The 14408-nt window shown below is 40.2% G+C and overlaps 1 protein-coding gene across 1 annotated transcript; it reads left to right on the forward strand.

The window, feature by feature from the left end:
- Positions 1-493: 493 nt before the first annotated feature.
- CLEC3A (C-type lectin domain family 3 member A) lies at positions 494-6224 on the forward strand. Its single transcript, XM_088530816.1, has 3 exons — positions 494-608; positions 2517-2597; positions 5780-6224. The coding sequence occupies exons 1-3, from the start codon at positions 494-496 to the stop codon at positions 6169-6171; spliced, it is 588 nt and encodes a 195-aa protein (XP_088386942.1). The 3' UTR covers positions 6172-6224.
- Positions 6225-14408: the final 8184 nt, after the last annotated feature.

A 14408-nucleotide genomic window follows, 5' to 3' on the forward strand; every position in this document is an offset into this window, starting at 1 on the left:
GATATTCTCTTTGCTTCAATGTAAATAAAATCATTGCCCTTGCTTAACCAGACTGGAAGAGATCCATGCTGGAGGAAACCATCACTGCAAAAGCCTCCTGCTTCAACCCTGCCACTGCACAGAGCATTCTTGAGCATCCGTCTGCTTGTCCAACCCTTTCAGCCTCAAGATAAAACATTACCTTGGAAGAAATGACTTTCGGTAATGGCAATCAGGGCTCTGTTCAGTGCTGGTATTTCCTCCACAAAAGCAACCTGTCTCAGCTGAAATCGGCAAGGAAATAAGAATTTCAGATGAGACATGAGAACAAGGGGGTACCTTATGCTGAGCCAGTTAAGCATTAAACACATTTCGTAAGCAAGGAGTACAGCCAACCCTATCAATACACTTTTATAAAACTGACCTCAGTCAGTTCCTACCGAGATGTGTCTATGTGACTTGCTCTCGTAGCCACTAAAGAGAAGTTCTTGAAGTTTCTTTTTCTTTGAAAGACATGGCTCAAGCTGGATTTAGGATTTTTCTCCTCATATGCATACTACTGCTGGATCAGACTACCAGCCAGGCTTCAAAACTCAAAGCCAGGAAGCACAGCAAACGTAGAGTGAAAGGTACTGGGCATTAACCGGGAAGAGGGAGAGACGCTTATAGACTTTATGGAGCTTTATGTGTATTGAAATAATACCCCATGAACCAGAAACTAATATGATACAAATGCTTATTAACATAGGAAAGTTATGTCTGTCTTTAAAATATTTTTATGATGGTTGGTTTAGCCAAGAATAATGAGAAAAAAGAGTTATATAAATAGAACTGCATAACAGTTGCATATATCTTGCTCTGTTATGCTTATTCAACTTTGCTGACATAATTTAGGACTCACGGGTATAGCTTAGAGAGGATTCTGGCCAATGATTCTTAGTTATTTAATATATATTGACTAAGATCAGCAAAATGGAAATTCATGTACACATGGTGGAAAAGAGCAGAATAAAATATTAAATCTTCATGGATTATTGTTCAGATTTTTGTACTATTTGCCAATTTTAACAGAACGTCTGTCTAATAGTTGTGTAATATAATTTTACCTGAGTGAGAAGCACTGTGAAATGCCAAGTCAAATTAATAAAAAAGAATTAGCAGAAAAAGATAAATTCCCCAGGCAAAGCTTACAGAGAAAATATATATATAAAAACAACTTGAATGATGTGTGGAAGTATCTGCACACTTAATTTAAAAGCTATTTCTAATAAAAGAGAGTATGATGGAGGTTATACTGTTGGCAAATATTTAAACTCCAAGTCAATGAAAGAAATGCAGCTTTAATATAACCATTTTACAAAACGATTTTGCTACTTCAGAGCTATACAGTTGCATATACTTATTTCTTCTTTCGAATCTCTCTAGCTTGAATCTCTTTTAGCTTTGTGTCCTAAAGATATCCTTACATATTTGTGATACTCATATATTTGTCTGTCAGCCCTAATGACATTCAAGTTTTCCAAGATTTTGTGAAATTCAGAGTGTGGGTAGAGAAATGAGATCTGCATTAGTGTCCCATTATGAAAAATGTTATACCATGAGCTCACCTGTTATGTTTCTCATTTTGAATTCCTATCTGGCCAGACTGAGAGTTAAAGCTCCAGATTAACTATCCAAATCCTAGTGCAAACGGATGAGGTAACATGGATCTAAAGGAATGTTTTTGTTGGTGTTGTTGTTTGGTTAGTTCAGCTATTTGTGAAAGATTTGTGCTTTTTACTGTGGCTCCTGGAAGGTCTGATTACTGCTGCAATCAACTTGTATTCTTGTGCAATGGAAACATGCCTGCTAGTTGTTTAATGGTAGTGGGTTATTATAATTATTAAGAAATTTAGGAGGACATGAAAGGAGTTTGTATGTGCAAATGAGCATCTTTTCTTGTCTCACCATTTTGTTGGTGCTTTTGTGCCAGAAAGCAGTGACTCAGGTGAATCTGGGTGACTCGAGCAGGGGTCTTGCCCGAGCTCCCCAGGCCCCTCCGTGCTCCTCCAGCACCAGACAGGAGGGAGACAGCGCAGCCCAGCAGGCTTCTCTGTCCCTCCCTGCCTCGAAATCACAGGATGTGTGTGTGGAAGCTCTATGCTCCCCACATTAACATTTCTTCCAATATTCAAAACTTGCATCCTGCACTTATAAGGCTTCCTGGAAAAACAGGAGGAAAGCACCTTTATTTTTCACCTTTATTGTTTAAATCTCACGTTCAGTTGGCATATATCATCATAGGTGTTTGAAAAACATGGTTTCTTGATGTTGCTAATGGCTATTTAGTATGCTAGTATCTATTTTACAGCAAAAATTGCATATTTACTTTTGAGCCTGTACATAGTCAGTGCTGAAATTAACACTTTCATTAAGGAAAACTCTTTATTTTAGAAGGTATCTCAACAATGCAGAAAATCATGGTATTTTGAAAAAGTTTTTGACATAAAAGGTATTATTCTGCTCCTCTACTCATCACTGTGTGTATTTTATTTAAGAAAAGGATGACCTAAGGACCCAGATTGACAAGCTGTGGCGAGAGGTAAATGCTCTGAAAGAAATGCAGGCACTTCAGACAGGTAAATCAGCTCACACCGCATCACTGCCTTCCCTCTCTCCCACTCCTCACTCTCACCCATCTCTTTGACGGGGACTTGTGACTCTGAGGAATACATATCCCTAAGGACATGCCACGCCACGGCTGTAATGAGGAGAAAAGTGCTGAGGGAAGCACGCAAGCAAAATCAAGTGAGATGCATCCGGATGATCTAATGGTATACAAGTGATTGGTACACGAGTGATGATTCTCCAGTAAAGCCCTCTGGGACAAGAACTGCTTTTGATTTTTCTATGCACAGCCCTACGTGGTGATTCTCATTCATTTTAGGCCTAATTAGACAAAAGGCAACATGAGGAATGTTGGGTTTCTGAGTACAGAGTGTTAACATGTTAAGTCCCCAGCTTGGATATAAACATGGGCTAACCATGAAGACAATTTTGTGAAGAAAGCTGAGGATATCTGGAAAAGACAGGTTAAAATAGGATGTGTGATTTGCTACATTCAAACGTGAATGTTGCCATAAAACTGTAAAGTAGCATCCACTATGATTTAAGAAATATCATGAATCAATACGCAGAGTCCTTTAAGTATTTAAATAGCCAGATGGAATTTTCCAAGCAAAATGAAAAGAATAAATATACACGCACGTACTAGACATACTAGACGTACTTTTACACAGCTGTCAACACAAAACTTGGCAATTAAACACATTCAAGAGGACATTACAAAGGAAATGACATCATTCACACTAAACAGAACGTATTTTGCTTATGGACGGTAATATCTTGGTTATCCTGTTTTATGTGTTCAGTTACGCAGAGCTTTTTGAAAATATTTTTCTATTAAATTAAAAAGTCATACTTAAGAAATTTCTTATAAGAGGAAGCCTATGCTAGACAAGTAACTTTTGTTTAAAAGTAGTTCTTGTACTGCTACCAGAGGGAGCTTGAAAGTAATCATGCAGTGGCTTAGAAATGAAACCAGAGACTGGAGAATTTCTATCCTCAAAACCTATTTTGAGCTATAGTCTAAATCCAGAGCCTAAACTGCTCAACTGGATTGCAAATTTAGTAAAAGAAAGCTATCACCCTCTAGCTCTGACTACTTGCATTTATTTATGGCCTCCTGAAACTTCAAGAAGTAACCATTTTTTTTTAGTTTAAAGGCATTTCCAAACACATATATTACAATCTGGCTTCTTTTGTCTGAATTCCCATGTCTTTTTTCTACATATTGTGAAATGTTATTGTGAAATGTATGTATTCTGCCACTTAGCAACATGTACTTTTTCCTGAAAGAAAACAAATCTCATCATTACTGCAGCATCACAGAGGTAGGTAAATTCTTTCTGATCTATCCTACGAACATAAAATTTGTTAAAAGGTTTGAAATACAGCAAATATGCTTATTATTTTTCTTCGGCTTTTGTCAACTTTAGCAGCTGCAAAGGGTAAGCCCCATAATAAAATGATAACCTTCATAATGTAGCTGAGGAACATGATGGAGATATATATATATATATATATATATAACTGAAAATACTAAAGAACTGAAACAGAGAATATGATTCAAAGTGCATTTCCATATCCTGTTGATCAAATGATTACTTTTTTACCAGAACAGAGGACAGGAATTGGAAACAGATTATAGAAACATCAGGACAGAAGATGCTTATATTGTTTCACAATGTACTTGTTACATAAGTACAAGATGAATTTAAGCAATAAATGAAACAGGCTGGAAGGAGTCAGATGCAGGATTCTAAAAAGAGGTGTTACAAGAGTTTATTTCAGCCCTTTTCTACCTTCATGAAGGCAGAAGGAACACCCCTTCAAGTCGTGTTCTCTTCTTGCATGTATTTTTCTTAAAAGTTTTCAAGTATTAGAGGAGCTGGAAAGCAAAGTTTAAAGGTTCATTCCTAAAAGCGTCTCCACACAGAGTGATGGAGGCGACTCCAGCTGCCGCGCAGACGCCAACGTCGCGTTCTAGCACATTTGCACTTTACATGGAAACTTCCCTGATATGTTCCAGCAGATAAAACTAAGCACAAGGAAAGGGCTTGGGAAGGGACACGCTGACATACCTTTGGTTACCACATGTGGTTGTAAACCTAAAAGCAAACAGATTTATAAATGCAAATGTTTAGATTATTTGGTTCAGATCGTCACGCAAGCTCAGTAATGAGCGTACTCTTGCTTTTCTAAAAGAGTTTATAGACTTAAATTACTTTACCTCATTTGAATTTAGATTTTGAAGGGAAATACTTTGCTCAAAATTCCATAAATGAAGAAATAAAGATGTAAATGCATACTTTTCTGCAGGGGGCAATATACGTTTATCAATTATTAAGACAGAGAACTGCACTATGAATTTCTTATCAGAATTTTTCTGGTGAGCAGGATACATTTAAAATAACATTTTCACGTTTTCTGTCCTTCACTCATCTGCAAGGAGCTAGGTGAAGCTAATGCATAACACTTTTCTTTGGCACTTAAACATCATAAATATGGAAAAGCCTTTAATCTATCTCCTTACTATAAAGCCAAATACGATTTCCTGATGACTAACTAACGTCTGCCAAAAGTAGAAACATCCATTCCTCATCCACTCCATCAGTTGTGAGAGGCAGATGAAGTAAAGTAAAATGTGGGACAATAGAGGTACTTACAAAAAGAAGTAATGAGATATAATGACAGCAAATCTGAGTTATTGAACAGCAGAATAAAAATGGCAGAATAAAAAAAAATCATCACATAATTAAATTGCTAGAAGGAACCTGAGGCTTGAGATCATGCCTCAGGTTCGTTAACCATAAATAGGGGCAAGTTTTTCCAGAGCACTTTGTGATGTTCAGCTCCCAGCTACGTCTACCCTGTTTACGCGACCCTTCTCTGGGCAGCCACAGAACAAGGTGCTGGGCGCGCGGGCCCCTTCCACCCGCGGGTGCCCTGCAGAGCGCCCGGGAGGCGCCGACGCTCCGGCCGGGCACAAGCTCCGGCACGAACAGCAGCAACGGAACCTGACCGCTTCCACTGCTGTGTTTAGGACCACCCTCTAGAGACAGCAGAAACACAAGACATTCATTTGCTGAAAGCTTTGCCTGCTTAAACCTCAGCATACATTTAAAAATTATCTTTTTTTAGGAAACATTACTTAAGGCTAAAGCTTTTACTAAACATGCCAACTGTTACCTGTTCGCAGTGTGTCTTCGTGGGACCAAGGCCCATAAGAAGTGCTACCTTGTGTCTGAAGGCAGCAAACATTTTCATGAAGCCAACGAAGACTGCATAGCCAAGGGTGGGACACTGGCTATCCCAAGGAATAGCGATGAAACAAATATTCTTCGAGACTATGGCAAGAAAAGCATGCCTAGAGTGTCTGAGTTTTGGTTGGGTGTCAATGACATGATAAATGAAGGGAAATTTGTTGACGTCAATGGCATGGTCCTAGAGTACTTCAACTGGGATCGCTCCCAACCAAATGGGGGGAAGCGAGAGAACTGTGTCTTTTTTTCTCAATCATCACAAGGCAAGTGGGTGGATGAAGTCTGCCGTACTGCCAAAAGATATATTTGTGAATTTCTCATCCCATAATTCCATATACAAACTATTATGACCATGTTATGAGTCATAAACATGCAGTTTTGCATGTTAGTTGCCCTTACCACTTAGAGAGTGGTGAGTTAAAAATATCCATCTTCTGCATTGTACTCAGTCTTCCTTGAGACAGAAAGTTTCTTTATTAATTTATTTTCTATTCAGATGCTAAAAATGTTATATTTAGTGTGTGCTCTCACCATGTACAGGACTATATGTTATGTTTTGATATATATTGCATCATGGTTTGCCATATTTTCTCAGCCTGATGTTCGGGTTGCTGGGGTTTTACCTTCTACTTCTGTACTTTGTATTTCCTTGGTAGAATAGCATTTGCTTGATCTCCAGGCTCTCGGGAATCTAATGGAAGTTTACAGATTGCTGAACGATGGCGAGTGCCAGCACAAGGCCTGGGGACCCCAGGATTCCTAAGAATGCTAGGGTTAAAAGGAACTTCTGAGTTATGCAAGCTCCTGCAAAAAATGGTCATCATTCTATAGAGTTTGACGGGATGGATCTGTGCTCAAAATTTTTACCTATGGTTTAAGAATGCAAAATAGGAAAATCTGATGTAAAATTGTTAAAATATTGGAGTTAAAAATGATGCACCAGTAGAAAATGGGGGAACTAGAAGCTCTAAAATATCAGCTAGTGTAAATGTGATCGCTTCTAACTAGATTATCTCAATATTAACTACTCAATATTGAAAATTACCTGGAATGTTCCCACAGAAGAAACAACAGTGGGACGGCGGGACTAAACCCTGTCTCTACTGCCTCCCACTTACTGTGTGCAGCAAGAAGTGCAGGAGCCCTCCCTGCAGCAGGGCAGAGAGAGGCTCTGCAGCAGCGTCCCCTGAGCCTCAACGTGCGTGGACAGCGACCCACGACCCCCGTTTTGGCACAATATCATCGCACATTCACCTCTTCCCAGCTGGCAGGCAGCACTCCCAAGTGGCACAAAGGAGCAGGCCACACGACCATGTTTTTGCCCACATGCGAATTTCCAATTTAATACCTGACATTGGAAGGGAAGTAAAATGTGCTGTTATTTTTGTTGTTCTTAACTTCACAATACTGCTTTATTTTCATGTTATAAACTGCATTTTCTTTCTTGTATAATGGAATTCAGTTAACTCTTTAATTATATTGTAGCTCTTAATTTTTTTCTTCTAATTGTGCAGGATATCTTTAAACTGTGCAATAAATTTGCAATTGCTGGTATTTAAGTGTAGTAGCATTTCTGAGAGCTTGAGCATACATGTGAGGACCATTCTTTCCTAGTGCTTTTCTTAAAGGTTACTAAGACTAATGTATTTCCATATTGTAGGGCAAAATTTGGATCCCAATGTGCCTAAGTGGTGTATGAGGTGCAATCACTTCATGCATTGTATTATGTGTTGTAATTCATTCAATTTCTCAACACTTTATGAATTTCTAAAATAGGTCTGATTCTGAACCAACAGAAAAAGCTCCAATACTCACACCTAGTGGTATAACAGAAGAATGCAGAAAATAGTCAATTTTGTGTCATTTTATAACAAATCTTGCTTTTAGTTCTTCTAATTGTTTGCTAAAGGAAAAGGCCTGGATAACACCTTCAGGTCTTACTCGGTCCGCCTTCCAACCCACAGCAGAAGGACTTCATGCAAAGTTACACATTTTTTGTTAAACTGATCATTAGAAAATTAATGACAGAGCCAAATTCAGTGCTGAAATGGAGGGAGGTTAAAAACCCAACTGGACGAGCTTCGTTTGAAGTGCTCTCACTTTGAGCAAGGAGAGCCGGCCTGCGGCTTGCACTGCAGTTCCCGTAGCACAGCAGACCCCGCCACGCCAGCACGGCTCCCGGGCGCGCGTGCGCACGCAGCGGGTCTGACTCCAGACCCGGGCAGGATGCAGCCGAGGCCCTGTGTGATCGCCCACACACCCCCACAGCTGCCATCCGCACTCTGGGATGGAAAAATGCACTGAGCTTCACCCTTTAAAACATGACAAAATGATGGAGGGAAAGTAAAGACCACGTAGCAGGCCCAGAGGAAAGAGCACAAGCAGCAGCTGTACCTGCCGACGAGTTAAGCGCATACAGAGGGCAAGTCCCAGAGAGACTAAACTGCTCAAGACAATGAAGGACCATCTATTTTCATATTCACAACACTGTTCTCATAATAAATATAATCATGTGTTGAAGACCATTCTTAATCCACAGAACTTAGTTGATATAGTTACATATATGATCATATAGTTAATTAGATAGGCTGTCCAGAAGACAGATATATTCCAACCTAAAAGAGCAGATCCTGCTACATTTACCCTGATTTATTCTCATACTCTCATGGAGAAGCAGCATGGGAAATTCTGCAAACACAGATCATGTCTGTCACTGTAACCAAAGAAAAACATAGGCAGTTAACAAGAAAAGCAGCAGCACAGTATTGACAAGACTCTAAAGATGTTTCAGTTGTTTAAGTAAGTAATATACTCTTAAATGAGACACCTTTTATCTGTATCAGAGATACCAAATGCAAGTAATTATTAAACTCATTGAATTTGAAATAATCTGCCTCTTCAATTTAAATCAACATCATGAAAAACAGCTTATTCAGGGATACGCAGCCTTCAAAGTGACGGGAATGAAGCACAAGGCATCTCTTATCATTCTACTACCGCACCATGTAATTTGACTTGGTAAATGTAATCATTTTGTGAAAATAAAATGCACATCATTAGGAAAAACAGAGCAGGGGCCTTCATAGTGTTGCATTATTCTGTAAAGTGAATGAAAAAAGTTCTACTAAAAACAACTGTCTTTCAACCAGATTCCTCCAGACTCTTACTACAGAAACGTTACAAATGTTGCGGTAGTCTTTAGGACAAGCAGTCTCAAGTAGTCTTGAAGCAGACAGCTGTTAAAAATTACAAGTTCCTTTTGCTTTTTGGAAAATTCAGCTGCAAGTGAAAAGGCCTACTGCTGCCTCAAAAGCAGCTTATTTTTCTTAGATCCTGATCCTCTCCCAGTGAAGGAAAAAGAAAAGCAGAAGTGGATCTGCAGAGCTATTTGCTTTGGAGATAAATTCCCTGTAGGCCCCTACCAGTCCACTCAGGATGCAAAGGCCTGATTTGCAAAAATTCATTTCCCTGCAAACTATTGCAGGGAAAGGAATTTTAATTCACTTCAACAGACTTTGGGTCAAAACAGGAAATTGTGGTAATTCTTCTTCTATTTATACTAGCTAATTCCCTGGTTTTATTTCTGGAGGTGTTGAAAGCAACAAAGCAGACATCAGCTTAAGACAGAAAGGTGTGGAGAAAAACCTGATTTTTTTTCCCTCTGCCTTCCCAGCCTTGAAGTGGGGTGAAACCTGAATAGACTGAGGGATTTATCATTGGCAAGAAACCTTCAGACTTGCAAGGTGGAAGGCTCTTGTTATTCTGCATAGCAGTGTGCCTGCCCTGAATACCCAGGCCATCCCCTACATCCCCTGTTTGTGAAGGAGGCTGCTGAGCTGCAAAGTGGTTCCAGCGCTGCAGAAGCTGTTCCGGCTCTGCAGACGCGGTTCCCGCGCTGCAGAAGCGGTTTCCGGGTCTGCAGAGATCGTTCCAGCACTGCAGACGCGGTTTCCCGCACTGCAGACGCGGTTCCGGCGCTGCAGAAGCTGTTTCGACGCTGCAGACGCGGTTCCGGCGCTGCAGAAGCTGTTTCCGCACTGCAGACGCGGTTTCCGCGCTGCAGACGCGGTTTCGGCGCTGCAGACGCGGTTTCCGCGCTGCAGACGCGGTTCCGGCGCTGCAGACGCGGTTTCCGCGCTGCAGACGCGGTTTCCGCGCTGCAGGAGCTGTTTCGGCGCTGCAGACGCGGTTTCGGCGCTGCAGAAGCGCTTTCCGCGCTGCAGACGCGGTTCCGGCGCTGCAGACGCGGTTTCCGCGCTGCAGAAGCTGTTCCGGCGCTGCAGACGCGGTTTCCGCGCTGCAGAAGCGCTTTCCGCGCTGCAGGCGCTGTTTCCGCGCTGCAGACGCGGTTTCCGCGCTGCAGAAGCGCTTTCCGCGCCGCAGACGCGGTTCCGGCGCTGCTCCCGCGCTCCGTGCGTGCCCGCTGCCGGCGGTCCCCCCTTGCCGCGGCTCCCCGGGTACGGGAGGTCGATCCCCGCCGGCCCCAGCCGCTCGGGCCGCCCCGCCGCTCCCTCCCCGCTCCGCCGCGGGTCGCGGCCGGCGGGCGCTGTCCCCGTCGCGGTGCTGAAGGCGCCGCCCGGCAGCCGCGTCCCAGCCCTCCCAGGCCAGGGCCTCCGGCACCTGCGGCCCCTGCTCGGGATCGCAGGAGCAGCAGCGACGAGCACTGCTCCTGCCCCAGCGTCCTCTGGCATGGACCCCGAATTTCCCCCCTGTGAAACAGCATATATTAAATAAACTTTATTGTTCTGAATTACAATCATGGTTTGTAGGTTTGGCCCAAGAAACAATTTTTTGGGTCAGCTGGTGCCCTGCCAAGTGTTCAACCCATAAATGTTGTGTTTCATGTTTACTCCGATATGCCTGGAGTAATTATATCTGTGTGCACTACACGATTAGCTTAGCCACTAATGAGTTATTGTTGCACTGCTCTATAAATCTAACATGCTGTTAAACTAATTACCATCTCACATATTTTGTGAAGCAATCAGTCTGAGCTAGCTGAAATGAAGTGAAAAATACCGAGATTAAAAGCATGAAACAAACTGTGGCTAGTATCTAATTAAGCAGAGAACAAAATGGTGAAATGCAAATGTGGGCAGTCCATATGAATCTATTTTAGGAATCCTGTCCAAACATGGTAAGATCCTATTTCGGTGAATTTCACTGTTCTCCACTCAAGATAGAGATATCCTGAGATCCAGAGAGTCCTAGTTCAAACAGGTATTGTATATTCACAAAATTAGTATTTTAAGTGGCTAGAGAAATGTAAAGAAGAGAATAAACTTTCTGTTTCCAATACAAATGTATGTATTTCACACATAAGACACAAAGATAAAATAATACTTCATAAAAAATATATGGCTAATGCAAAGATTTAAGACTGTGCAGTCTGTGGACATCGCTATGTGGATGCAGTGAATGAGAAATAGCTTTCTCTGTTGTCAGAGGTTTGAAATGATCTTCCAAGAAGTTTGCTCATGCCTAAATTTATCTTGGATCTGATATCATTGACATTATCAGTGCAGTTTTATTATTATAGTTAAAAATGTAAATAGATTGTTTCTGACCTTTAGCAGTGTCAGGTATCATAGAGTAAGATTTTCAGTTAATAAGGGACATGAGCTAAGCAAATAGATTTCTTTGTCTCTTTCTTCCTATCTGTTTAGGAGTTATACCTGAGTTAAAGCCACATTAGACCTAACCAACAAAACATATGCCAGAGCTTTACAGGAAAAAGTTTAAGATAAAATAGATCACCAGTAATTTTTCTGAACCTTCGAGTATAAAGAAATTAAACAGAATTATAAAGGTATTTCAGCAATGCAGGTATCAAGTTACTTGTTCTTGAAATACGGTCTATTTTTTGCTAGAGAACCTCTGAACTGATAAATCATTTTGATGGGTATGAATGTAAATTGTCCCACCGGCCTCAATGGCAGCATCTAGATCACTGGGAGGAGAGCAGCTCAGGAGAAATGAAAGGCTGGCATCCTGTGTCATCGTTCACCCTCTGGGCTGCCACAGTGCTGCTCTGGGACAGCTGTGATACAAACGAGGTGCTTCGAGGAAAGCTCCGGTCCATGCACCCTGTTGGCCCCAGAGTCTGTTGATGAAGTAAAGCCTGGGAATTCTAGGAAGCAGCCTGTCACTGGGTTATCCAGGTCTACCAAATAACACTGCAAACCCAGCGGAAACGCAGGCTTGGCCCTGCAACCGAATGCACTCCAGATATTTTAATAGAATTAATGGGACAGGCAAATCCTCACTAAAAGAAGTAAGAACTGCAAAATGAATTACTAACTTTCAGTGAAGAAAAAATGTGTTACATTTGAAATACCAACAGAAATCAGAAGGAAAGAGTTGAATATACCCTTTTTGAAGGCAACTTCTACTATTATTTGAGATATTCTGGGTATATATTAAAGATAGACATTATCATGGTATCTTGTCCTTCATTTCTCTCTGTTGAATCAGTAAAGTTAAGTGCTGTTTGCACTTGATTAGATTATGACGTGACTGACCTCACTAGAACAACACTGATTTACACCAGTTAAGGAATGAGCTCGGAGATTTGGAAGAATCATCACGATGATCTAATTTTATTTGCCGAATGATGTAAATTCTTTTTATTTTTATTTTTTTCAAACTAGTACGTACACACAGCTTTCAAAATCGCTTACCTGTTATACCATTTTACAATATTGTAAAATGCTGAATGACTAAGAATATTTTTAACATATCCTTGCAATTTTTTTTCCCCATTATATCTGAGGTTTCCACATGTTCTTTCTAACACAATTCATCTATTTCAGGTAAATTAGAAGAATAAACATTGAGAAATGTACGCGGTATCATCATACATATCACCTTCAACAAAGTAATGAGATCTTTGCTGATTAAAACATAGTGTTTTCAGAGAATACTGCTTAATAATAATCTCTCTAACCATTTTGGATCATTACAACAGTTAGTTGAAAAGCTGTTGCTAAAAAGCACTTTAAAAATTCTACATTCCATTCAATCTGTTATGTAAGCTTTAATACTAGCTCTATGACAAAATTTCAGTGGAATTTCTCCACTGCTTTAAATGAGATTAAATTCTAACTGCTTCATCTCCTTGAATCTGTCCCATGTCTATAAAATAGGAATATATATAGCTATTTCAAAGCGATTTTACAAGGTGCTAAATTTTATTAATACTGTTGAAGTACTTCGAGATTTTTTCGAAAGGATTGGCAAGCGTGTTTATGCTGAATAAGGAACCTTTCAAACTAGCTGTTACATTTCATTTATGTTCTGTCGTAACATATTCTTAACGAGTTTAACTGAGATAGGACTACATTTTCGTAGGTGATTTTGCTGGTATACCCATAATTGAAAGAATGGTAACTACTTGATGCATTTTCCTTAGAAAATTAACAATAGTCATATACAAAATATCCTTTTAAAATTATTTTTCAGATGAATTTACAAAGAACACGTACCTTCAGACTGGCTGAAAGTAACTATGGTAGGGGATGGATCCTGTAGAGAGTCCAGGTCAGTTCTTGGGATCAGCCCAGGTTACACTGTGGAATTCTGTAACACACATGGAGCAAACACAGCTTTGAGATCAGGTAACAAGTAAACAGCTTCTGCTGTCTGTTATCTGCTCTCCTCCACTATAAAGACACTATGCTAAAAGGAAGACAATGGGATCTTATGGTTTATATAATTATGCAAATCTTCCTAAATCTTTGCTTGTCCAGCATCATTTTTTTTCCCTACATTTTTGCCAATATATAGCAATTAATTAGCATCTACTGGATCTCATTGACACAACAGGGACATTAGGAGACTTAATGAGGTCCTTATTCTCCAGAAGACAGTGTTTGCTGTCATTTTTCGATGTTTAAATCCAGATTTTTTCATTCTTTGTGAGATGTCCTACTAGATGTACTACTTAGAGAGTTCAAGTAAAACCAGACAGGTTTGTAGGGCATAAAAATTATACCTGTGCATGTGTGTTTATGTGTATGCAGATACTCAGTAATGTCAATGACAGGACTCTCATGCCACAATTGCAAAAACACACTTTTAATGAGAATTAATAAAGAAACTGTTACTAACATGTTACACGTGTTTGTGCCTCAAACTGGATGACTGGTAGTTCATCAGACTAGGTAAGGTTGCTTGCTGGGCTAGACAAAGTAACTTGCAAAATGGTCTCTCTCCTCCCTCCAAAAAAGTCTCCTGAACAACCCTATCCATATGATGAAATCACCATTAAAAAAAAAAAAAAAGAAGTATTAACCTGAATAATACAAAAAAATCGTATGAAATCCATTCTGGCAATGAGGCACAAAATAGTCCATGGAGGTACTTCCAAAGGGCTAGATGGCAGGTGCTAGGTGGCCCACTGATTTTAGACATTTTGAGAACTACTCTAAGCACAGCAGAACAGGCTATATAAACAATACACTTGTTGGCTGGTCCTTACAATAACTGTTTAATAAGGCATACAATAATGACTTCTTAACCTTTAGCAAATTATTTCTGTGTTAATTATGAATTACGTACTTTTGC

This window comes from Tinamus guttatus, unplaced genomic scaffold (genome assembly GCF_059628265.1).
Source record: "Tinamus guttatus ecotype Peru unplaced genomic scaffold, ASM5962826v1 Tinamus_guttatus_pri_ptg000389l, whole genome shotgun sequence".
NCBI lineage: Eukaryota > Metazoa > Chordata > Aves > Tinamiformes > Tinamidae > Tinamus > Tinamus guttatus.